The sequence below is a fragment of the Peromyscus maniculatus genome, chromosome X (assembly GCF_049852395.1).
Source record: "Peromyscus maniculatus bairdii isolate BWxNUB_F1_BW_parent chromosome X, HU_Pman_BW_mat_3.1, whole genome shotgun sequence".
NCBI classification, from domain to species: Eukaryota; Metazoa; Chordata; class Mammalia; order Rodentia; family Cricetidae; genus Peromyscus; species Peromyscus maniculatus.
The window spans coordinates 127,314,996-127,341,717 of record NC_134875.1 but is presented as its reverse complement, the minus strand read 5'-3'; the positions used below and the strand labels follow the sequence as shown (position 1 = coordinate 127,341,717).

Genomic DNA, 26,722 nt, shown 5'->3' with positions numbered 1-26,722 from the left:
ATGTTCTACGGACAGACATAGAAATGCAAAGCATACTGGGAAAACTCTAAAGAAAGATTCCCTTATGAGTTTTGCAGGCATGTCACAGAACTACAGTTTGGGCTCTGGCTCCATCACCTGACAAGGAAATATAGCTTCTTTTCTGAAAATGAGGGGAGGGGTATCCTCTCAATGACTTTGGAGTGATCTTGACCTTACCTTTGAGCTACACTTGTACAATGGGTGACTGATAGAATCGACATAATGGTGTCTCATGCAGCGTTGAGAGTCCATCAGGAAGGAGCTGTCTGTTTTGGTATCTGTATCTCCCATTATGGCCAGCAGGGAGAGCATAGAAATGGATGCAGCTAGTACATGACTTCTCATTGTTGTAAGGGGAAACTTCTCCAGAAGAACAGCAGAGGGAGACAGAGGACAATAGATTGGAAATGCTGTCACCACCTAGGATCCAGTTCCTTTCGAGGCCAGGGCAGGATGGGGCTGTCGCTTTCTGGTTGTCATTGTCCTTTGTAAGCTGGAGTTCTGTCTTGCTCCTTTCACTTGTAACGGATTGCCACAGTATCTGCCGCACAGCTGGAATGAGAGAAGAAATTATTTTCCCCAGAAATATTTCCCCAGAAATATGGATGCAACACAAGAGATATGAAGTCAAACATTTCCATGTCAATTGGGGTGAAGGGTATTGGTTTCTGGAGCCTTATTAGTTAATGCTGTCATCCATTTCATAGCCCCTGACCTTAGTGTTTATGCTACATATTTATGACCATTTGGAAATGGACATGACGGTTGAGTGGAAGCATATGTTGACTTTAATTGATAGTCTATGTGCCTAAGAGCAAGAATAGTTTGAGCCCATGATATAGATTAAAAATACATGGTTCTGGCCACAGCATAACTAAATTGGGTGGTCTCATCTTTGTCCTTGGCTGGCAGGGCAGGAGGGTTTATTCAGATTCTCTCAAAGCTTTGGTATTAACATCAGCTTACAGGACTAGGGAGGAGGAAGGTCAGTGCTAATGAACACAGGCCATGGCCCGAGGGAGGACATTTTCCATTCTATACCCACCCACCTAATTTTCCATTGCTGTACTCTGGGCTCATCCTGTTTTTGTTTTAAGTTCTTGCCACCCAGCATCAGTGGCCAACTGCGTCTGAAACCCACATTATGATCACTGGCCTCCAGCGTGGCTAAGGCAATACATGTGTATTTCCCAATGGAGTCACACATTTCTGCACAACCTTTGTAGCTGAAGCCCACAGCGTAATTTGAAAAATGGTCATTGGAGCAGAGACTTACCATTAAAGTGAGATTATGTTGGACTGATTTTCCTAAAATTTGCTTTGTTCTTTTAGCCATACCTCCTGGTCAAGGGACCGGAGTTCAGCAATCTACTAAAATTACCTCACTGATGCTTTTCATTATACAAGAAGACACAGAATATCAAAAATATTTTCAAACATTTGAGGAAATTGAGAGAACCTGACTGTACATACCAAACCAAAGGAATGGAGTAATTAAAGCTTCAGAAAAACTTTCAAAGATATTTTAGATCAAAGTTTGATCAGTTCAGAGTGCAAGCATGTTCTTCATGAACAGTCTGAATAAACAGGGTAAAGTGTTGATGTGATCAAGGTAAGAAGTTCAAGGTGCTATGAGTCAATTCATTTGACGTAATAGAGTGTGGGCTCAGACCCACTTAACTGCAATTAGACAACTTGCAAGTGTGAGGTGGGGCATTCTGAGTGGAAAGGGGTGTGGCAACAGGACCATCTCAGAGCAGAGCATCCCTGGCAATAGCAAAGGCTAAGAGCCCGTGTCTCTAGGAAGTTCTGTAATTGCAGGAAAGACATGGACCAATAATGAGAGGAACCACCTGGAGTAAGTCATGACACAACCATTAATCAGCTGTGGCATCTTGCACAGCTCACTTAAATTCTTCCAGTCCATTTTCTCACCTATAGGTGAGTTGAGAGCAACGGCGTATACGCAGTTCCCTCCTGCTTTAAAATGCCAGAATTGAATAGTAATGGATTTGGCTACCACCATTTCAATATGCAGAGGATATTCCTAAAGATGGGAAGAGCCTTCAGATAGCCTTGCATCTCTTTCCTTTTTGTACATGTTCATGGTGACCTCTCTTTAAAATGGATCAAACCTATGCTCAAATATCTCAATGGGTCAAGGCTGCAGAAAAACTTTTTTTTCTTACTGAAAATAGATTTTTTTCATACAACATATTCTGATTGCAATCTCCCCTCCTCCAACTCCTCCCAGATCTTGGCCACCTTCTCACCCACCCAAAACCACACCCTTTCTTGTTCTCATTAGAAAACAAACAAGCATCTAAAAAATAATGATGAAATAAAAACAAACAAAACAGAATAGGACAAAACAAACAAAGAGGGGAAAGAGCCAAAGAAAAGGCACAAGAACGCAGACATACACATTTGCATGCACAGAGATCTCATAAAAACACAAACCTAAAAATCATAATGGTAAAAAAAAAGCTCAAAGCATTGTGAGACAAAACATACTTCAAAAAATGCCACTGAGTTCATTTTGTGCTGGCCATCTACTGCTGGGGCCTGCAACTAAGTGTGGTTTGTATACCCAGTGAGACTCCTTTAGAGAAAACACATTTTTTTATTTGAAGGTTATCAACTGGAGATAGCTTCTGCGTTAGAGATGTGGGCTGTGTCTATGTGCCAGTGCTGAGCACCAGGGAACCACCTGTGCTGGGGACAGACAGGAACTTTCATATGAGTCCTGGGGTCTATACTCACCGGGGTGCTCACGTTTGAGCAGCAGATACTCTACTGACTGAAGCATATATCTTCAGCCCTGAGAACTGGTTTGTTTTCTTGAAGTGATAAACTGAACCCAAAAGTAGTTATAAAGGACAAAAGAGGGCTGGAGAGATGGCTCAGCAGTTAGAAACACCAGTTGCTCTTCCCGAGGATCCAGGTTCCACTTCGGGCACCCATGGGGTGGGGGGTGGGGGTTTACAACCTTCTGTAGCTACAGTCTCAGTGAATCTGATGCTCTCTTCTGCCCTCCTTGGGCACCAGGCACACAACTGATGCACAGACACACAATCAGGCAAAATACCCAGACACATAAAATAAAAAAATAGAAAAATTAAAAATGACAGAAAAATAACAAAGGAAATGTGGCTTTACTTCTAGTAGGAGGATTTTTGCTTTCAGTGCATTCATAATAGTTATGACATTTTTTGTTTAGTTTTTCTATTAACACTGAAATAACATTGCAAGCAATGATAATAAATAGAATTCATCAAACCTTCAAAATGCAAGGGTAAAATCTTTACAGTGGAAAACTAATATTTGGCTTATTATTATTATTATTATTGGTAGAAGTCTTTTAGATTTATTTATTTTTAGTTTATTTTATGTATATAAATATTTTGCCTACATGCACATACGTATATTAAGTGCATGTCCCATGCAGGAGATGGTCAGAAGACATCATCAAATGCTTTAGAACTGAAGTTATTTATTATTGAGAGCCATGATGTGAGTGCTGGGAATGGAATCTAGGTCCTCTGCAAGAACAAATGTTCGTAATAACTGAATCATCTCTCCAGTTCTACAATTTGGTTTTTTTGTTTATTTGTTTGTTTTGATACAGACTCTCACTGTGTAGACCTCTTGAGATTTCAAGGTATCCTGAAATTGCAGGCCTGTACCACAATACAGGCTGAGATTCCTGTTGCATTTTGTTTTGCTTTAACTGTACAAATGAGCCAGCACTGCTGTGCTGAAGAAGAGTTTATGAAAATAAAGCTCAAGAACGAAGAACTACTGAGTCAAGACCAGGATCTTCAGTGTGAACACGGACTTACAAGGAGGAATATGGGGAATTAAGAAAATTTGTACCACCAGTATGGCTCATTAAGGAAGGGAATGGCTCAGTTGCCTTTAGTCTACTGGCTATGGGTGAGATAGGACCTCTGTTGGTCTTTTCTGTATCGAACACACAGATTGCAAGCCCAGTGCCACTTTGAGATCTTTGGCAGCAGTTAACTCTGCAGCTCACACATGATTGAGTCTGTATGATAATGAATATTCAGAGATGGGTAATGCAAGGGGGCACTCACCAACCTAAGACAGAGCACTTGTGTTGCCTGGGCAGGCGTCTCCATGACAGGTAAGGTTACCTGCTGATGTCCCACACAACCCAAGTCAGAAGTGCATTTTTTAATAAAAGGGGCACCTGTAGGTCCCTGGCCCCCATTTTTGGGTAACTGTTGCCTTGCTTGCAGACCTTGACCTTGATATCCTCCCTATGCTAATTCCCTGCCAGGTTCCACCCTCCTGAATGCTTAAGGGAAGTTGCTTGTCTGTGTATCCTGAATAATGGGCGTTAACAGCTTAGATGCAAGATTGTAAAACATCTGTATCAAACTTCTGCCTTCCGGGGTCCTCCCATTGTGCTGGAAGCCTGTATTTAAGACCTCCTACCCCCTTCAAGAAATGACATTCGGCATTTAAAATTTAAATATATATATATATATATATATATATATATATATATATATATAACTGAATACTTCGAATGTAATCTATGAATACCACAAATGTGATTAATATCATGAGTGTAATTAATGAATATCATGAGTATAATTAATGAATATCATGAGTGTAATTAATGAATATCATGAGTGTAATTTAAAAAAAAAAGAAAATTTGTACCACTACAAGATTCCTTTTTCTGCCAGACTAGGATAGCTCAGCTTTATGGGAGCTTCTCGAATTTTCTTGAAACTAAATTAATTCATTTGTCCTTTTTATTTTAAGTCATATGTAACAAACTCAAATGGTGATTATCAGGATTTAGGACCTCAGCCAGCCAAGTCATGATGAGTTGAACAACAGAGCTCAGTAGTCCTGTGTCCTCTTCGTGTTATGTGCTTTGGTGCAGTCTCTGAGACCTGAGTTTGGCCAGAGGACAGATTTGGCCCATGTCCTCCTGACTGCAGTGCAGAGCCTTTGCAGCAGGAGAAGCACGTAGGCCAGCACGGCCGACTTCGGAGCTTCCTTCCCAAAGCTCCCAGTGGAAAAGAACAACTGGTGCCCAGATTCCCACCTGTCAGCCTCGTTGAAATAGCAGATCAGCCTCTGGGTGAGAGATGGTGCTGTGCCACGGAGCAGCTCACTCTTGGGGTGACCTTCTGCCTGGCAGAGAGCAAAGCACTGCCTTTGCACAAGTGACTCCAGCAACAGGATAAGACAAGGGTCATGTGCCAAGAGCGGCCTTGGTTCTGTCCTACTTCTGAGGCAAAGGAGGGCAGTGTTTCCATATCTATGTTCCCCCTGAGCTGTTTTCAGTACCAAAATAGGCAGGTGTTCTTTTCCTGGTTTCTTTCAACAAACATTTATTTATTCAACATACATATTCATTCACTGAGCACCTACCATGGGCCTCCTTTTACTCCAGCAGATAAAATGGAAGGGTTAGGGGGTCAGGGGTGTGGCTCACACTCCAAGTCACAGGGTTAAATTCCCAGCACGAAAAGCATGTAAAAAAGATAAAGATGGGAGGAAAAAATAGGTTCACTGCATTTATAAGTAAAGAGATGTTTTCTTTTATGAGTTGTTTTGTAAGTAAGGAGCTGGTGTTTTCCTGTTTACTTTTGGGGTCCCATTGATATATCCCATTTACTAACTAATTTACATCCAGCATGCACAGCATCATCTCTGAGAAGATTTAGTGAAGTGAATAAAATATAATGACTTTGAAATAGACTCAGTGTATCACACAGAAATATTTATTATTTATTGTATTTTTGGTTTTTTTTTTGAGACCAGGTCTCTATATGTAGCCCTGGTTGTCCTGGAACTCTTTCTGTAGACCCGGCTGGCCTTGAGCTCACAGAGATCCACCTGCATCTGTCTCCAGGGCACTGGGGTTAAAAGTGTGAAACACCACTCCCAGTTATTTGTTGTAATTAAAAAAAAAATCTTCTGAGTCAGGAATAAGGTAAAGACTGCAATACAGGGAAGCATAGAAATTATAAAAAAAAATAATAAAGGAGAATTAAAACTGTAAAGGTGGAAGAAAGCTTGCTACTAGACAATACTTCATACAAGGATTGGAAAAACAAATTCTGAGTCTTATTCAAGGTGCAAAGTGCTAAGGAGCCCCTTCAACAGGAACCCAAAAAATTCCAATAGGATCTAGCCAATGAGTTGCCCTGGAGAATAAGTCAGACACTTCTTCCCAAGACCCTTCATTTATAAACTGTAAACGGCATGTTTATAAATGGTTTGAAATTATTTCTATCTGGCTGCACAGGAGAAGCAGCCAAGAAGCCAAGCCTGGGCTGACCCTGAAGCAGTGGTACTTGATGGAAAAGATGCTAGGTTCCTGGGAATCTCTAAGGATGTAGCCAAAAGGTCAATGGGGAAAGAGTGCGGCTCTTGCTCCCTTCATCTCAGCGTGTCTGTTCTATAGTAGGAGGCAGTGGCCACCTCCATAGTGCTACCTTAGGTGAAAGAAGATAATATCTTTGCAGCTAAGTAATAGTCCTCCATTCTATTATAGGACATTGTGTTCTTCCCACGGTGTGACTAGCCATCTGTGGCAGAGCTCTACAGCAGCAGGTAATTGTGTAAGGGGAGGAAGTGATGGAAGAAGAGGAAAGGGAAAGCAACAGTAGAGGAGGAATAGAGCTAGGGGAAGAAGCAGTACATCATAACCCCTGTAGCTAAGGGTGCTCAAATAAAGGCCTGGGAATAGCTATTACTTGGTGTGAGACAGCAATGAGTTAACTGTCAAATGGGCCCCACCTGCTCATGTGTGTATGCGTGCATGAATGCGTGTGTAGATGTAACCAACCATGTACAAATAAAGTACCACCATATGTGTGTGCACTTGCATGCTTCCGTTTCTCTCTCTCTCTCTCTCTCTCTCTCTCTCTCTCTCTCTCTCTCTCTCTCTCTCTCTCTCTCTCTCTGTGTGTGTGTGTGTGTGTGTGTGTGTGTGTGTGTCTTTGATTTGAATAGTTTTACCACCTATGGAGGAATTGAGTGGGAGGACTTGACCTTGAGCTTGACTGTAAATAAAACTCCTGACCTTTGAGACATTTGTGAGGAAAGAAAGCTTTCATTGTTATCTAGTATCCCACTTACCTGAAACATCATGCTTCCTTCCCCAGGCCTTTGCTAACCTACGTTATTAGTGTTCTGTGTCTCCAGATTATACATTCACTTGTCTGAAATACTAAGTAACTATTTCTTTGCATTCTGAAACCTATAGAACACTTTGCTGTTTTCTGACCCAGTAGAAGGCAGGCTGATCTGAAGATTCTCAAATTGCATCATGCCTTCCCATGACTGACTATGAGAGCTTTATCAAGTCATTTGTTTTCTCTAGGACTCAGTTTCCTTATATATAAAATAACTGAACTGGTTGTACTAGTTCACAGCTTTGTCCGTTTTCAGTCATGTCTGTCTCTTCCCAAGCTTCTCAGACTATATAGCACTGCTCTGGGACTAGATACTCCCCCAAGAAATCTTACAGCAAGACTTCTTTTCTTCTTCAAGGAGTTAATGATCACTCAAGATTCCAAGAACATTCTAATGACGTGCCTGAGCCAACAGGAGGCCAAGCTATTAGGATGTTCTCTTCCATGAGGCCATTTGGGTGGCCTGAAATAAAAATAGCCTCCAATATCCAATTGATTCGGCGCTTGTGATTTACTAAGTGTAGTTCATAAATTATTAATATCCTGGTTTTATTTGTTTTTGTTTTGCTTTTTTTATACAGTGTCTTGCTATGTAGCCCCAGATAGCTGGAATGAAATTCACTATGTAGACTAAGCTGACATTGAATTCTTGGGTAAGACTCCTTACCCAGCCCCCAGAATTCTAAGCTTATAGTTATGTACCACCACACCAAGCCCATGCCTTGTTAATAACAAGAAGCACTTGATGAGTGTAGTTAACCAGTTTCTATTTTTCTTAAAATTCCCTTAAAATCTGTACTATTTTGTTGCAGTGTCACCCAACGCATCTATGAGAAGAGAACAGTTAAAGACAGTCACCCACTCTAGAATTAAACTTCTTCCATTTGAGGACGGTGATGATATAGGCTGAATTCTACCTGCCAGTTACTTTCTTAGAATGTCCCACATTGGGCTGCAGGTTGGGCTACTAATGGCCATGTGCAGGGCTCTGGCCCAGGAGAGGAAAGGAGAGAAGGTTGAGTCTGCAAAGTCATCTTGAAGACGTGAATTAATAAGGTCTTGGGAGATCAAGAATAGGTCCCTCTGTTTGGTAAGGTATCTACAGAACCTCTATCCTAAGGGAGGGGCAATCCTGAAGTCCTGGGCTGAGACTTGAATTTAAAAGAATTGACCATTGAGTATGGCTGTGGGATCCTCTACTAGGCATTTGTAAACTTTTATAGTTTCCATGAAAAGACTAATTTTGAGTTCTTAACAGTTGATGTAACTAATTGACTTCTAGACTATAAATTCCCCACAAGTTGGAAATGATTACCAGAGTATTGGGAAGCACATTTATGTTGAAATCTTTTTCCCTGGGGGTTAGGATTATTTATGCAAATTTAGACACCAGACTATGAACTGTGACTGATATGGTGATGAGCTGTCAAAAAATGCTCAACGGTAGTCTTACTATGGTGTCACAAATCACTAGTGGCTCTGAACTCCAAGCTCTGTTCTATTCTTTCATTCACACAGAATAAAAATAAGAAGAGTGGGGTTGGTCTGGCTATGTAGCTCATTTGGTAGTGTTAATATAAGCCCTGGGGACCATATAAACTGGGCATAGTGGTGCATGTCTAGGATCCCAGCACTCAGGAGGCAGGGGCAAGAGGATGAGAAGTTAAAATTATCCTCAGCTACATAGTGAGTTCAAGACCATCCTGGGCTACATCCTGCTTTAAAAAGAAACAACAAAAAGCAGCATTGACTCCTCAGCAGTAACAGAAGAACAGGAAAAATGATTCTGGATGCCCCAAATCTGCCACAGCTTTTTCAATTTTTTCAATAAGGGAAGGTTTCACTTTATTTTACCTATTCCCTCCTAAAGAAGTGAGATCCAAACCAGAATACACGCGAGTAGTGAGATACAAGCTACTACTCACCTTGCTAAGATCCAGACTTTTGAGAAACCCAACCCAGAGGACATAGTCTTGCTAATGATGCACTCTTCCTGTAGAAAAGATCAGGTGTTCTGGGACCCATGTGCTGATATAATGTAATACTTGCCATTCCCTGACTGCTGTGGCATGGTATTAGGAGAAAGGCGATGACCAGTCCTAACTCAGTCCCAGTTCCTTTTCACCCTGAAGTCAACTGAGTGTCTTGGCTATTCTTCAAAGTGTCTAGTAAAGTGTTCTGAAAGCTGCACTGCAATCTCCTCGCCCGGAAAGCACGTTCTGGAATGGTGGAAAGTGATCTCACCTAACAGCTGGAGGGTCCTCAGTAAGGAATGGCACCCAAATGATAAGAGCCCCTTAGTCTTTTTGCTCAAGCAGTTTGCCTTTCCTGCTCCATGATGGAATTGAATACAAAATTCAAATCGGAACACTCCTGGATGCAGGCCTGCATGAAAAGGGGCAAGGCTACCTAGCACAAGCATCTTGTGAAAACCATGGACCCCTGTGCTGCTAACCATCCTGCAGTTGTTGGGCTGTGGGTTTTCTCGTTGTCTTTTGTTGGGATTCAGCACTGCCAGTTCTCCTGTCAAAATTCGTCTCTGCTTCCTTTGCACCCCAAATCTCAAAAGAAACACTTAATTTTCAAAAAGGAGTTCATTTTCAGAATTGAGGCAGAGGAAGGGATCACAGAAAGGTATCAAGTCCTAATGTATCCCCTTGAGTTTTAAAGATAAGTTGGAAATTGATTAAAAATTGGGTTTCTTTGATTCATCACGTCAGTGTCAGGACTGTGTGTACCCACATTTTTACGTAAAGTTAAGCTTGACAATAGTTTTTACCTGGGTGTTTGACTATTTTTCAAGTAAGGAAGGAAGGCAATTTCAAACCTATTTCTGGGAGAGTGGGAGAAATGAAACTTTCCCTTTCTGAAACTGAGCTATTTGAAAGAACTGAAAGGACAGTGGCTAAGTTTAACATCAAAAATAATCTTTTCCACTTTCTTTTGTTACTTCTTATTTTTATTCCCTATGAATGGAAGGAGACTCCAGGTTCTGGCCTATTGTAGCTTTACTGTGCTAAAGAAAGCTCACTCTTTAGTGTTTTTTCTGACAGTTGGTCCACTGTTGGTCCTAACTTGTTGCCCTCTCATTTTTAAAGAATACTGCAATCGGTTGGATCATGGCTTAAAAGAAAAAGTTGGGATAAAGCCAGACCTTGGAAGAGAGCAAATTGTCTGAATAAGTCTCAGCTTTTGGGGAAAAAAGAAAATCTTATACCACACTACCAGTCAGCATTCATGTCCAGATTTTGACACGAGGATGAAATGGACCTCAATTGGATGAAATCCTGATTATAAGTACTCAGGATGTCTTGCCAACTGAACTAGCCCATTCTTTGAATCTTCTGAGTCAGCACTCTTTCTAACAGGAAAGTCTTTGTTCCAGATTGTCAACTTCTTCTAGGCTGCTAGGTTCTAACAGCTAAAAATGGTCTAGGGAGTGGGACACTTAGTAATATATACCTAAGTACTAGGCTCATAGAAACTCTGATGAAGGAGAGAGGGTGAATAGCCCCAAGCAAAGTATTGCCAGTGACCTGAGAAGGCAGCTTTGCAAATGTGAGGGCACACAGTGGCACCTGCACAATGGCACAGTCTTCCTCCAAGACTGAAAATGCGTGTGTGGAGGGGGAAGATTTTCACCAGACAATCTGTACAGCCTTGCCAGCATGTACTCAGTCTAGTCCCAGCTTCCCCTGCATGTTGCCCACACATAGGAGTTGCTAAAGAATTCGGCAGACTTTGCTTTCTCCTGGAATCAGAAAAGTTCCTGTTGTTGACCTGATGGGTGAGGAGTGGGTACTACCAGCTGGAATGCTGCCACTGGCAGGGGCAGACAGGAAAACAGAAATGCTCTTAATGTCCTCCCAAAGAAAACCTTTGATGGGACAAAAGAGTGCTTGTATTTTTACCCTCTCTCTTCATGCTGCCAGGCTTCTTTAAATAGATCCTCCAGCCTAGGGACTTGTATGGAATAATTCATATTAAAACCCAAGAACTGACAGTGAAGGGTAGATGGGTCTCTGGTTCTCTCTCTCTCTCTCTCTCTCTCTCTCTCTCTCTCTCTCTCTCTCTCTCTCTCTCTCTCTCTCTCTCTCCTTGTCAAGCTAACAGGAAAAGGCTCATTTTAATTCAGCTATGTTAGTTTTTTTTTCTTTTGAGTCTTTTAATGAATTTTTAGTTAATTGGGAAAAGATGCATGAAGCTTCCAGGAAATAAAAAATGAATAGGAAACTGCCTTGTGGTTCTCTTTAATACCTCTTGCTCCCACGTACATTAGCAGCATCTTTTTGGTATTGCACAATGAAGGTTTTAAATGGGAATCTCTAACTGAAAAGTCCAGTTCCTTATGCTTGAAACTCATGAATCAAACTGCTCTTCCGAGTTAAAGAGAAAGGAGAGGAGGGGGCGAGGAAGGAAGGAAGGAAGGAAGGAAGGAAGGAAGGAAGGAAGGAAGGAAGGAAGGAAGGAAGGAAGGAAGAGCTCCTTTCTCACCTCAAGCCCCAAGCATTTTCAATGCACTCAACTCAGGAGGGATTTCTCAGTTCTCCCTTTCAGCAATGGGTTTAACGAGGCATCAAGCCTATGCTGGCCAAATTAAAAGTCCTGTTTCTCCTTCTTTCTGTCTGGGGAGGGGAGACAGGGGAGAAACTTGAAGAACCCGGAAGCAGGGCAGGGCCCAAAAGATCTAGGGATCTTTGTTCCAAGTCACTTGTCTTTCAGTCTGAAACAGAATAACCACATTTCTCTTAATGTGGGCCGAAGTGCATCCAGGCATTCCCATAGCACTCCCACCCCCAGGCCTTCGCCAGAGATGTCCGGGTCACTGTGATGGTATGCTTGTCTCTGCCAACCCGGGTCACTCCAGCCCCACTCTTGGCGAGCCACGTGGCTGCTCCTCTCTGTGAGTGGGTTCAGGCTCAGGGCTACAAAAAGCCCCCATATCCTATCGGCCCAGCAGAACCTGTGCCAAGAATGACATCCTGGGAATACTATGGAGATGAGGAGACCTCATGGGCTGTTCTCCCCAGATGGAACAGGACCCAGGCTGTCTGGAAAACAGACGGAGCAAACAGCAGCTCACAATGGAAGATCAGGCATAGGGAAAGGGGGCGGGCTGAGAGCAGCGGTGAACAAAAGAAAAGAAGCCACTTGCCACCCAGGAAGATTCCACGGTGTACAGGAGGAGGTGGTGGAGGAAGTACTTGCAGGAAACAAGTACCCAGACATGGCACTGCCAGTCTAACAGGATTCTTTTCTGTATTAGATTATGGGAAAGAAAGAGGGGAAATATATAGCCAGCCAGCTGTTCAATGGCTTACAACCTCGCTTTTATTGTCCGGGTAAGTTGGTGAGGTGGGGCATCAGAGGAATTCCAAACATACCATCCCAGAGAAATTTTAATATGTCCCACAGTGTCATACACGAAGAGGAAATGACAGCTGATGACAGCCAGGGCAGACCACAGCAACTTTGGGGCAGGAGCTCACCCACCCTCCCATGACCCTTCTTCCCTCTCATTGTTCAGTGTTCACACTTCTTAGTCCTTCTTCCTGCCTCTCCATGCCCTCTGTTCCTGCTGGCCGGGCAGGAGAGTGTTATTAACTGATAGTCGGGGGAAAAAATGAACATGGGCACAAAGGCCAATGGCTAAGAATATGTGGCTTTCCTAGGATGAGTCAGGCACCGCAGAGGGTCAGAGGTCATCCAACCACCATACATTTTCTGCTAATAAGCACCAAAATCAAGGACACTGTAGATGCTGTCTTCAGGATGGTTCCCCCCCGCCAGGAACCTAACATGTGATGAAACACTAGACTAGCTTATTTGAAAGCAGCACTGTGTGTGGCTCAGACAGAGACCTAGGTCTAGGGGACAACTTAGCCCAGGACCCTCTTAAATTTTGGCCAAGCCCAGTGGTCACTCACTCATTTCCTCAGTCTAGGGAATGGGACAAGTAAGTGATGGGAGAGAGTGATCGTATCTTCCTCCGTGCATGTTTCCAATACAGTGATTCATCAAGTAGCTGCTGGGGAGGTGACTCACAGCCATCTCCTGACAGAAGTAGCTTACAGTTCCCTTCCTGAGGGTACTCAGGAGAACTGAGGAAGGGCATTGTACTCTTTTTCTAGACTGCTTCTTTCTAGCCCCACCCTAAGAAAAATCCAGACCATATTAGCTGTGCCAGTGTGATACACTCAGGATCTGGAGCAAACAGCCAAAAGGGAGGAGAACCCTTGATTAGAAATAGAAAACCTGTTGATAAGCATTTCAAGTAATCGAGAACGCTAGCAGCTATTTGACATGATTCCTAAGAAGCAGAAAGTTCTTGTCCAATTACCCAATGGGAGAAGAGCATACAGATCAAAAATAAAAGTGTGGGACAATGTCCCATTCACTTTTGTATCCATCAGGATAAGGACAGTGTCAGGCACACTGCAAATGCTTAATAAATATGTATTAAAAAGATGATGGAATGAATTATTACCCAGGAAGAACAATGGTACTGAAATTGTGAGTTCTCAAGACAGGAACAGTCTCTGGCCACCATTGGTGGTTATAAATTCTGAGAAAGTCATTTTTCAAGGGCCCAGGAAAATAAATGAGTTGGAAATTGTTAAATGTATTGAAAAATGATTTATTTTTCCCTTGACACTATCACTGGGACTCAAATTAAGATTGAGAACTCCACGGGCATATTTCCATCTGTGGGTGTCAGCTGCTTGATACACAGTGATAATAAGAAGGCCTCAGCCAGTTCTCCCATTACCTGAACCAAATGTATTTTAAAAGAAATGATGCACGGCATTGTATTTGTGTTCAAAAACTCTTATATAATGGTCTGAATAACGGTTTAAGAAAATTGTTTTCAGCCACTTAAATGCTTTGCTAACAGCAGTAGTTTTTTTAAATTGTCATAAAATATTACAACAATCCAATCCAATCCATATTATTTTTTTACAGCCTTTCTTGATTAGTGAACCAATTGTGAATTCACTTCTTTAAATGTCTGATTTTTATTCAACAATGCTAGTTATTTGTGAAAAATCTCCATAAATTGTGTTCCCTGTTCCACAATGAGAGCTGGCCAACAGAACCCTGAAGTTCACTTTCAGGAGTAAAATTAATGAAAAGAAAGTGAGCAGATACTTGCATGAAGTCTAAATGCCATTTTGAGACTGTCTACAGGTCCCGATGTAGTTAGCTGACACCCACTGTCAACAGTACATTTGCAGCATCTCTGTGTTTCCACATGCACCTGGTAGCTAATGTTGTGTTGAAGCAATTTGCCATGTTGTATTTCTTAGTTAAAACGCACTAATATTAGAAAAGTAGAGAAGCATGCTTTGCAACAACCATATCTGCTAAGAATGACAGTTACAAAGTATAAGGAATTCTCATCTTGCCAAATGATTGCTCTTCCCACCTGAATCTCAGCGGATGGGGCAGGGAGGAGAGAGAGAGAGAGAGAGAGAGAGAGAGAGAGAGAGAGAGAGAGAGAGAGAGAGAGAGAGAGAGAGAGAGAGAGAGAGAGAGAAAGGGAGGGAGGGAGGGAGGGAGGGAGGAGGGGGTGCTCTTTCACAGAGGCTTATCTGGGCTTGTCCATTACAATGAGCCTCAGTTACTGTGCTTTCTGAGTCATTAACATTCTGTACACAATCAAACTTCCCGTCCCTCAAGAGAGTTATGCCCGGGCCTCCTACAGCTCAATTGTTCATTTAATGAGAGAACTTGCATTCAGGAATGGGAAAGAACCCTCTGAATATTCCTCAGGTGTCTGTGGGAGTCATTCCTCCAGGTCCTGGTCCCTGTGCTGTCAGGAGCATCCTTTCCTGGTTACTTCTTGGACACATTGGATCGTTGGTCGTGCTGCAGGGACAAACCGACTACTAAAAATAACCCCTTGCAATAAGGCCAAGGCAAACAGCATGCATTTCCTCAGACGTTTTGCCCAATCAAAATCATACAGCAAACCCATCCTCGTCTCTCCCGACACTCTTGAATGTATCCATGGAAGCAAAATCCCAAGGCGGGATGGGAGAAGAGTGCAAAGGAGCAGTGTGACACTGAAAGCTAGGCATAAATGTTGCCTATTGTTTGAAGTCATTCTGAGCACTCCGGCACAGCCCTGGCAGCAGATCAGCCGCATACATAAGGAGTAATAAAAGTAAACAGTGCACGTTTAACCTCGCAGACTCGCCTGCGTTAATAGTGCCCCCATTGTAAGTGGGATGAAGGCGGTGGGGAAGATACGGGACTCCACAAATTCAAGTCGGCAACTGCTGTTCTCTATCCCCCTTCATGGTGTCACATAGAAGAATCATTTCAAAGTTACATCTAACTACGCAGAGTTTGAAAAGAAATCAATCTCAAAGATATTTTCGAGCTTCTCTGGGACGCTTCCTGCTCTGTCACAGACTTCAAACACCCGTTCATTTAAAACAAACAAACAAACAAAAAACCCACAAAGCTAACATGCTACAGATTAATGCAAATTAAAGTGATGCAAATTTAAGTGGCATTTAAAGGTTGTCTCTTTGTCTGCAACAAGGATGAAAGGCTGAGTTTGGAAAGAAGTAACTTCCTAGGCAAGCCGGCAGCGCTTGTTTTCCTGCTTACCTTGGGGGAAACGCAGGGCTCCTTTCTTCTCAGACTTTTCTGAGAGCTAGAAAGAGGTCCTGTTACTTCCAAATGCTTTTGTTCTTCTGTCCCTCTGTCACATGGCTTGCCTTTTATATTTGCAACACACAAAAGTTAGGACTGTTGTTTAAGCGACCCAGGGAGAGAGAGGGAGAGAGAGAGAGAGGGAGAGAGAGAGAGAGAGAGAGAGAGAGAGAGGGAGAGGGAGAGAGAGAGGGAGAGTGTCAAATGGAAAAGTGCCATTGCAGGCATATATCAATCAGGCGTGTGGCCACAGCAGCACACTAACAAATGGGAATACCACGGAAATGTTAGGCGCTCGTTATCGGGGACTCACAGCCTCTGCCCACTGCTCGGCTCCTTTCCATGGAGCATCTTACGATGAGAACAACAGCATAGAACACGGAAGTTTTCTTTTCCCCTCTCCCCATTTTGTTTTTGCATTTGTGCAATAGTAAGAGGCTAAATGAATATTCTGAGTTTAATTCTTTTGCAAGCATGTGGCTGCCATAAAGATGTGCAGTTGGCAATAGAGACACATGGTTTTGGAACTACAAAGACAGGGCGGCATTCTGCTTAACGATTCAGCAGCTGGCCAGGATGAAGCTGAAATGCTAAGGGAGGGAAAGATGGACATCAGCAATCTTTCTCAGGCTAAGCAGGAAAGCAAGTGCAAAAACGCTACCCTGTTTTAGCATGATGTGCGTGGGTGGTGAGAGTTCTTTTTTTCCAAGTTGTTCATCCATTAAATGATTTTTAGCAGCACAAATGCGACTCAGCTCCCAGTGGCACTTTAATAAGTGCCTTCACTGACATCATTTGGAACAAAACTTTGTAATAGATTTTGAAACAAAGAGCAAAGCGTTTGGTCCATGATTCCCTGAGACATGTGAGGGTGTGGCTAACAGGTAAGGCCAACCCACCACATCACATTTAGTAGAAAAGTAACAAAGGCAAAGGATGTGTGGGGGTTAAGCACCTGTTGCTGAGTAATACCCTGTTATGAGCTTTGGGACCAAACCCGGAAACATTTAAAAAAATCTTGCCCTTAAAATGCTTAAAGACAAAATTGTCAGCAATTTTGGAAAAATGAGGACAATATAAAGAACCATTTATAATTGTTTTTATGTGAGGTAGATTCAGACATAATTTATTTTATTAAATGATTTAAAATAATAATAACAACAATAATTTATTTTACTAATACTGATGAAAACTTAAACCAAGGAAATAAAACAAACTCTAAGGTATTTTATTAAAATGTTACTATATCATAAACCTTAAGAAAAAATTTCTCTTGAGAGCTGCAGCCAGCCAACTGCTGATGCCCAAACCATCATATTATGCTACATATGATCATTTATTTTTTATCAATAAGTTGATAACCAAATTTTGATTTTTCCCCCACAGAACCACTACTTCAAACAGCCATTGGTGTTTTATGAAAGGCATGTAAATTTGTTCAGCTTTGCTTCAATCTTTTAATAAGAATTACTTTTCTTTTGCTCTACCAGGAAAGCCCTGTTTACCTTGGATCAGTCACAGAATTTACTTCCAAGGGTTAAGGATAAATGACAAGTTCAAAGCCTTGAAGGAAAGGGATTTGGCTAAATGTCTTGAAAGCAGAAGCTCAACAAGCAAATGGGAAATGGACCTTAAAAATGGGGATAGTTTTCAAGGGGATATGACTTGTCCCCGAGGAAGAGGCATGGAAATAGTCATGAATGCATTGTCTGGCTTAGCTGGGGTGGAGCAGATTCAAAGGGGGAATAAAGTCTTAAATCACCACCATTTTCAAGTATCAGTTTGACAGCCACTCACCTCTTCATTTTCCTAAGAGACAGTTAGTGGCTTTGCAGGACATTCTTACTGCTCCGTCTTGCCATCTTTTGCCTGGGGGTTCTCAGGGTTGCCCTATCTGCTCTGAAGCCACATGAAACAGTGTGCTTCTTCCTGGATGGCTTCTCCAGCTTTCTACAATGTGCCCTTCTGAAAGAGCACCACAGAAAGTGTAAAGACTGCAAACACATTGACTGCTTGGCCTCAGAAGACAGGCACTTTCCCAGATGGAGCCCCACGGCTTCCTCCTGCTTTCCCCTGTCAGGGATGGCAAAGACTACCATCTGCTGCTCCTTTCAAAAGGGAGGCTTTGCCTCTGCCCATCAGGCTCCAGGGGACCTGTTTCTAAGCCTGCCAATAGGTATCTGGCAACATAAACTGTTTTTAGCACATCACCGTGCTTTTTATAAATGTCAGTATGCCAGGCAGTTACTTTTCTAGCCATGATAAACGTTGTTGAGAAAGAAGGGTTTTCTTCAAATTTCCATCTATGCAAAAGAATGGAGGTTCTTTTTCTGCTATTTCATACGTATTTGGAGTGTGAAACATTTATAGAAGAAGATAGATGCACAGGGGATAATCTTCAAAGGCATCCCTACTCCAGTTCTGGGGATGAAGCAGAGGAAGTCACACATGCTAGGAAAGCATTCTGCTACTGAACTACACCTCAGCTCCAAGGGACCTCTGAGTCTTTTGTTTCTGTTCCTCATCTCTACTTGTTTCTAAGAGTTTTAGTGGACAGTGAGAAGAGTTGCCCATCATCTGAACACTGCAAATGGATGACTAAGCCCAAGACAAATGGGAGACAGAACCTACCACCTCACTGCAGACCTAAAGATCAGGCTATTCCTCTCTCTCTTCGTCAGAGCAGATGAAGGAACCCAGTGTGATCATGTCTGGTTCAGTAGACAGGATAAGGAAGAATGAACAGTACATACAGACATTCAGAAATTATTCTCTGTGATCACACTGGAATGGAAAACCTGGAGGCTGCAGCAGCCCAGTGTTAGGGAAAACAGAGCCCATTAATGTGACAGTGGGTGGCCTTGGGGACACAAAGGCCATGGGTATGGGTGGATGATCTTAGCAATTTGATTTTTTTACTGTATCTGTGTTCACCACAATTTATGAACCTGAAAATTGGAGAGCTTTCCTGAAGACTCCATGAACTACAACCCAAGCCTGGCCTTTCCATGATCTTGCAAATAAATTCCTTTCTGATTTAATTAGCTAGAATCAGTTTTGGAGGTTGGTAAACAGAAGTCCTGTCCTTAATGTTATTTTTCCAAATGTACAGAAACTACAATCATTAATATACACATAGAAATGTGTATATACCACATCTTCCTAGTTAATTTTCAGAAACAAAAAATAGATTCAGACTCACTGACAGCTCTGTTATAGTTTCTGCTATGATATTGTAGACACAATTTTTTATATGGATATATAACAAGGTGCATGGTGTGTATATTCCTGTGTGTGTGTGTGTGTGTGTGTGTGTGTGTGTGTGTGTGTGTGTGATCTCAATCCACCAACACAATGTATTAGGCACAGTTTCTATTTATCTGTGAGAGTGCTAATCTTTCTTGCCCTCCTAGACATAATTTTCATTCATTGATTTTTTAAAAATCTGTTAATAACAATAGCAATCACCTAAAGGGTGCTGACTCACTCTCTGCTAATCTATGTGCCAAATGTTCCATAAGTAGTCTTTCTTTCTGAATGATACTCAACTCTATGTACACATTGCTGTCTCTATTTTACTAATGAAGAAAACAAGGCTCTAAGAGGTCAGGTGATTTGCCTGTAGTTGGCACGGCAAGCAGATGGCAGGTATAATAATTCCTAGCTTTCCTGTTTTCAAAGGCTGATGCACAGTCACTTACTCTGCCATGTTGCTCCCATGCAACAAGTGTTCCCTGAGCAGCCTTGCTATTAGTGGAAGAAATAAATAAATAAAGGGAAGATGTGGATCCAGTACTTAAGGTGTTTATGAAATGATATGGAAAAGAGAAATGCTTGCTTATGAAGATACTGCCTAGTATAATGTGATCAGGGCCATGAGAAAAGCAAAAAAGGTGGTACATCCAGTGGCTGTGCATTCTCCATTGGGTCTGAGGTTTTAAGGCACACAGTGGGAAGCAGAGGAGCAAGATATGCTTGTGGAGTAATACACAGTCATTTTTGCTTGACCTAAATTTATGCCACAGTGAGCCAGGAAAATGTGATAAACAACATAGAGCCAAGCTAAGAAGCTGAGGCCAGTTGGAGTTCAACAGGAGAACAGAACAGCTGCAGTAAAGCTAGGTACCAGAGTTCTTGCTGTCCATGTACAAGGTCTGGTTATCAATTTCCAACACCGAGAAACAAACAGAAAAGCAAACATAACAAAAGGAGAAGGTAGATTGAAAAGCCAATCTGAGACAAAGAAGAGATGATATAAATAAAAGAAGTGAGGCAGAGGAACGGAGATTAAGCAGCCAACAGGAGTGCAGACTGAACAGGTGCGTTCATTCATTCTTGCATTCGCTCAACACCATTGTTTGTGAGGCGGGGAGGTTTGTCTGGTATAGAGGATAAAATCCATGACTTTATTTGCTCATCAAGCCCTTTAACAATATGTTTTCAGTCTTTTACTTTCTTCTTATTTTGAAACAGAGTCTCCCTATGCAGTTCAGTCTCCCCTGAATCCTGCCTCAACATTCTGAGTAGCTAGGATTACAGGGCTGCACATCTAACCTAAATTCAACTATTCTTTTATGAAGAGAACTGATTTCCAAAAAACATGATCCCTGTCCCAAACAATACCTAGTAAGTGGAAATAAACTTTGAAATCTAGAGAATAATTCTCTTAGTGCTTCCTAGATACATGTGTTCTCACCCCAGGGTTTCATTGTTGGCAAAGATAAAGTACCCACAGTCATGGTGGAACAGTATGTTCAGAAGGAAATACTAAAGGTAAATGACAATCATGTCAAGTATTCATGGATTAAAATATAAGGACATTTTTGATGCTTATCTTAGGGTTACTATTGCTGTGATGAAACATGACCAAAAGCAGCTTGAGGAGGAAAGGGTTTATTTGGCTTATGCTTCCACATGAAGGAACCTAGAGGTAAAAGCTTTTGCAGAGGCCATTGGAGGGGGTGCTTCTTACTGGCTTGCTGTACATGGCTTGTTCAGCCTACTTCTGTGTAGATAGAACCCAGGACCACAAGCCCAGAGATGGTACCACCCACACTGCACTGGGCACTGTCCCATTAATCACTAATTAAAAAATGCTCTACAGGCCTGCCCACAGTCAGATCTTATAGAGGTATATTCTCAAGTGAGGTTCCCTCTTCTCACATGACTATATTGTGTGTCAAGTTAACCTAAAACTATCCAGCAGAATGCTTTATCAGGAAGCGTGAAGTTTTATTGAGGTTAGAAGGCTCCTCAAAAACCCAGGATCTTCACTCTCCCATCATAATATTGGTGACTTCTGTTTTCCCTTGGCAGGTCAATTCATGGGCACAAGATGATTGCTAGGACTCTAGAAATCAAGTTGAAATGTAGATGTCAAGGGGGAAACACAATATTTTGTTCTTTGCATGCTTTAAGAAGGAGAACTTTCCAGAAGCATCAGTCTTTCTTTTGCATCCCTTTGACCTGGACTTGACCCAGTCTAGCAACAATTTCTGCAAAGGTAAACACAGTTGTCATCACTGGTCTGATCCCATCACAGTCCATGGCTTGGGGGTATGTAGTCAGATTCTTAGCCGTAAGATAGAATAAATGACAGCTGGGCAGATAACTAGTAGCATCTGCCACAGTGGGCATGATAATATGTGCACAGGGTGACTTCAGATTGTGGCAAATTCTAATTAGAAAAATGAAGCAGTAATGAGATAGAGACTAACAGGGGTGAGTTAATAGGATGATCTGAGTGGGTCTCTGTGTGAAAGTGACATCTGTATTTCAATGCTAAAAGCAAGCTGGGTTAGCAGAAATGCCAGCGCAGCTGAACAGAATGAAGGGAGCAATTGATTGGACAATGGCAGAGATGAAGGCAGGAGCTATATATAATGGAACTTCAGTAAACACAGGATAGCAAAATCAATTGGTGCTAACTAAAATCCCTTACATAAAATGGCATATCCTTATAATCTTTAAACAATCTCTACATTATTTGTAATACCCCATAAAATGTAATGTTATATAGATAACTGTTATACTATATTGTTTTGGAAATAAAGGTAAGATAAAAATAGACTACACATATTCAGTATGGATGCTAAGTTTATTTTTTCAAATGTCTTCAATCCAGGGTTAATTGAATTCATGGATGTGGAAGCTGTTCATAGGTAGGCCAATATAAAGCAGCACAAGACAAAATAGTTTAGGGTTTTCTCATGGGCTGTGCTTCCCCACAAGAAGACATGCTGAAGTCTTACCCTGCCATCTCAGAGTGTGACCTTACTTGAAAATAGAGAATTTATAAAGGTAATCAAATTAAAATGAAGTATTGGTACTTTATGGATAATGTTTTTATTATATAAAAAAAGAAGAAACCATTGGATCAAGAGACAGAAATGCACAGGGGGAGATTACATGAAGACACATAGGGACTGCATGGTCATATAAGTGGGGTGATGTATCCACAAGCCAAGGATTGCCAAAGATTGCCAGCAACCATCAGAAACGGGAATCGACTAGGGAGGATCTTCCATAGATTTGCCAAAGTCAACATGGCTCTGCTGGTACAATGACTTCAGACTTCTAGCCTCCAGACTACAAGACATTCCACTTGTGTTGATTGAAACCTACACATTTGGGGGTACTTTGAAATAGAAGTCCTAAGTAATGAATATGTTTTTGTTTGTTTGTTTGCAATTGGAGGGGTATTCTTTTGTGGGCTGAAAACAATGATTGCTATCTCCAGAAACTCAATATATCTCCTGGATGGAGATGAATCATGGGCAGATAGAATGGTAGGGAGGGAGAAGGAGTGACAGGGGCAAGGCCATTGAAGTCTCCCAGTAAAAGTAAGGTAGTAGCTCTCATTAAAGCTGAAGTATTGAAGACAGGGTGAAGTGGTCAGATTTCAGATATGTTTTGGGAGTAGAGTGCAGAAAGCTAGTTTCTGATTTGGATCTTTGAGTGATTTTTTTAAAAAAGAAACTTCAAGGGTGATTCATGTCTCATAGTGTAGTGAAAGAAGTACAGAGTTAGTGAGTATAGAATTGAAATCATTATTCAGTTCAGAAAAGGCTCAGGCTGACAATTTTCAAGGACATGGAAATTAAAATGTGGAGAGGATGGTTTGATATCCAAGACTGATTTTTCAGGAACTACTTCAGAGCTGGAGCTATGCATTCGCAGCCTATAAACCTAGAAAAGACATTTAAAGCAATGTGGCTGATGGAGGTCACCTTGATAAGGAAAAGGATCCCACCAAGGGGAAGGGTGGGGATCTCGAGAGAGTGCTGGAGCACCATTCTGAGACTGAAAGGAAGACATCAAAGAGATATAAGGAGAATGAAAGGGATAAGTCTTCCCCAGAAAAGTGAGTTTTGATGTGTGTGTGTGTGTGTGTGTGTGTGTGTGTGTGTGTGTGTGTAACTGAGTACAGATGTGGAGTCCAGAAAAGGATGTCAAATGACCTACAGCCAGAGTTACAGGTGGCTGTGAGCCGCCGGAAGTGTATGCTTGGGATCGAATTCAAGTCCTCTGCAAGAGCAGCATGCACTCTTAACTGCTGAGCCACCTCTCCAGGGCTGAGTTTGTTTTTTAATCTTAAAATGCTGTTGTCTAAAACTGTCCAGGAGATTCTGTGAATTTAGATCTGTGCTTCGTAACTTCAGAGTTGAATAGAATTGACAACGCTGATGTTCAGACTTCATCCAGGATAATTAAAACAGTTTGTAGAGGGTAGGAACTGGATTTCTTTCTTTCTTTCTTTCTTTCTTTCTTTCTTTCTTTCTTTCTTTCTTTCTTTCTTTCTTTCTTTCTTTCTTTCTTTCTTTCTTTCTTTCTCTCTCTCTCTCTCTCTCTCTCTCTCTCTCTCTTTCTTTCTTTCTTTCTAATTATATTTTTAGCTAGCTTATAAATGAATGAGTTTCTATATAGGTTTTTCATATATCCTTATGTTTGGCTAAAATTAACACTCCCCCTTACTCTATTTTTTTTTTTTTGAGACAGAGTCATATACATAACATAGGCTGGTCTCTAACTCATGACAAACCTCCATAGCATTGGGATTACAGGCATATACAACAGTGCCAGCAGTATGTGTTTTTTAAACTCCTCTCATAATACTAATAGCATGACAACTTAATACTAATAAGTTGGACTTCATTAAAATTGAAAATCTCTACTTAAAGAAAGACTATATTAAGAGAATTGAGAAGAAAAGCCATACACTGGGAAGAAATATTTGTAAGAGACACATCTGATATATGTATATAACACTTAAATTAAGCAACAAAAATGAGTAATAACTTGGTATTAGAAATTAGCTAACTACCTGAATAGACATTACAGCAAAGCACATACATAGATGTCAAATAATAATAGAAAATGATCTACATCATATGTTGTTAGAGAATTCCCAATGATAATGGCAACCAGAGGGCTAGGGAATACAGCTCAGTGGTGGAACAGTTGCCTGGTAAGCCAAAAGTTCCAAGTTATATACCTGTCACCACATAGAAAGGAAGGAAAAGAAAAAGACAAAAAGAAAGACACAGCAATAATAAGATACTACTACACACGTTACTAAATGACCAAAAATATAAGTCATTGACAGCAATGCAACCCCCAAAACTAAAGCAGATGTGGAGCAACATGGGCTCTCATTCATTGGTACAGATCTTTTGAAGACAGTCTGGTAATTTCATACAAAACTAAACATAGTTTTACTGAGTGGCCCAACAGTCATACTCCTTGATTGATATTCATCAAATGAATTAAAAACTTAGGACACAAAACCTATGCACGGATGTTCACAACAGCTTTATTTGTAATTGTCAAAAAGAATGTAATCAAATATTCTACAATGATTAATTGGATAAGCTATAGTATCTCCATATGCTATTTGTCAGCACTAAAAGAAAATAAGCAATTGTTGTAAGGTGTCTTTTCCCATGTTGTAGCAAATCTAAGTAAGTTGGTACTTTAATCAGAACTAATATGATTCTTCTTTAATAGCACTCCATTCTAAGTTTTTCTTTGTGAAACAAGTTGTAACCTAGTCAAGTGACTGGCTGAGAGTCACCTTGACAGTTAGCTGACAACCCATTGAGAACTCTTTACCAATGTGAAAATGAGATTGTTGGTAGCAAAACTGACATCTAGAAGCTTGGTTAATACACTTTCTGGGAATACAAATCCCAGTGTCTTTTGAATACTTCTCACTTGTCTGAGTATTGGCTCTGATTGGCATTGGCCACTAGAGCCTCTGTGGGAATGAAGAAGTCCTTTAGTTAGCTGGTGTTATCAATTAGCATACATCATAGTATTGCCTTAAATTGGACCATGGACAGTTGCTTCCATGCCTTCATGGTGTTTGATTCATCAACTAGTACTCCCTGCATGTGTGCGCTTTTCATGTATATGCTTTTGCCTGTATACTCATGTTTATCTTTTGGTTGTTCCCTCTCATGTCTTACAGCAAACCAATTAATCCAGGAACTATTTTCGTTTCGCTTGACTTTTTAATCATAGAATAAAACATTTTTTAGCCCCCTCTGGGGAAATACAATGTTTGAGGTTAAAACTGTATCTAGGTATCAGGAACAGGATCACACATGGTAGTTCACCATGATAGCCATCAAAACTTGAAAGACATGCAAAACCTCAAATGCATCTTACTACATGAAAGGTATCTGGAAAGCTACACAGTGTGTACTTCTAGTCCCATGCCATTCTAGAAAAGACAAAACTCTAGAGACAATAAAAAGAACTGTGGCTTCCAGGGGTTGTAGGGAGGGAGGAGTGAATAGATGGAGTGCCGAGGAGATTCAGATTAGGGAACCTACTCTGTGTGATACTATAGAGATAGATATCCATCATTAAACACAAATAGTGAGCATATTTGTCTAACCCAGCAGGATGAACAATATCAAGAACAAATCCCAATGTAAACTGTGGACTCTAGGTGATAATATATCACTGTTGGGTCATCATTTGTAACTAATGTGTCACAATAATACTGATTGTGGATAGCATATGAGAATTCTCTTTATTTGCCACTTAATTTTTCTGTAAATCTAAAACTATTTTAAAAAATCCCTATGAAAAACAATAACAATAACCCCAAAGCATGCACATCTCCCATCTCTCCTAAGGTTACTTGGCTATGGAGTTTGCCTCAAGAAAACAAAACAGCAATTCAGATTGTTCCAAAGAGCGGGCATTAGCCATATAAATGTACTCAGTCCATCAATTCAGTAAACAACTTCAGAGCACTCATTTGAGCTAAGAAATTACTAGGTATGCATGAATTTTAATGAATAATCTTTCTTGGCATTTTCTCTACTATTTTATGAGCTGCTTCAAAGTCCCGAGAAGACATTTTTTCTTTCAACATACTGCACATCTCATCAAAGACATAAATCAGTATTTTGATAAAAAAGACACTGAAAGGAAAACGACTCTGGGCTCTAAATTTACGCACCTTTTGACCTTTGTAGAAATTGCTAAAGAGCAACGTTGTTGGCATAATAGAAAAATCAAGATTTTTATCTAGTCTTTCTTTTTCTAAACAGATTCACTGAGAAATATTCCCAAAAGATAATAAATAACTTTATACCGAGAACTAAAATGTTAGGATTCAAGGCAGTCCAAAGAACATTTGAGGGGAAAAAAAGACATATTTTAGAAGGAAGCAGGTCCTCCAACACTCTATTACAATTCTAAAATTAGTCCTGATTTTTTTACATGAGAAATAATGACACAGCATAGTATTCTGCTCTACTGCTGAGGGATTCCATGTGAGCATCTAAAACTGCTGTGTCCATTTTATTTCAATGGTGCTATTCCTCAACCTATGA

General features: G+C 41.0%; 1 protein-coding gene across 2 annotated transcripts in view; it reads right to left on the bottom strand.

The window, feature by feature from the left end:
* Ndp (norrin cystine knot growth factor NDP) overlaps nt 1–26,722 on the bottom strand; it is a 115,937-nt gene that overhangs the window by 9,232 nt on the left and 79,983 nt on the right. The window contains exons 1-2 of one of the 2 annotated variants that reach the window (XM_015995774.3): nt 15,828–15,958; nt 199–573 (exon numbers count right to left, since the gene is read on the bottom strand). In XM_015995774.3, coding sequence (XP_015851260.1) covers nt 199–366 — 168 coding nt within the window. In that variant the 5' untranslated portion in view covers nt 367–573; nt 15,828–15,958. Of the gene's footprint in view, nt 1–198; nt 574–15,827; nt 15,959–26,722 lie in introns of those variants that run through there. The other variant, XM_042269279.2, reaches the window with a different exon arrangement.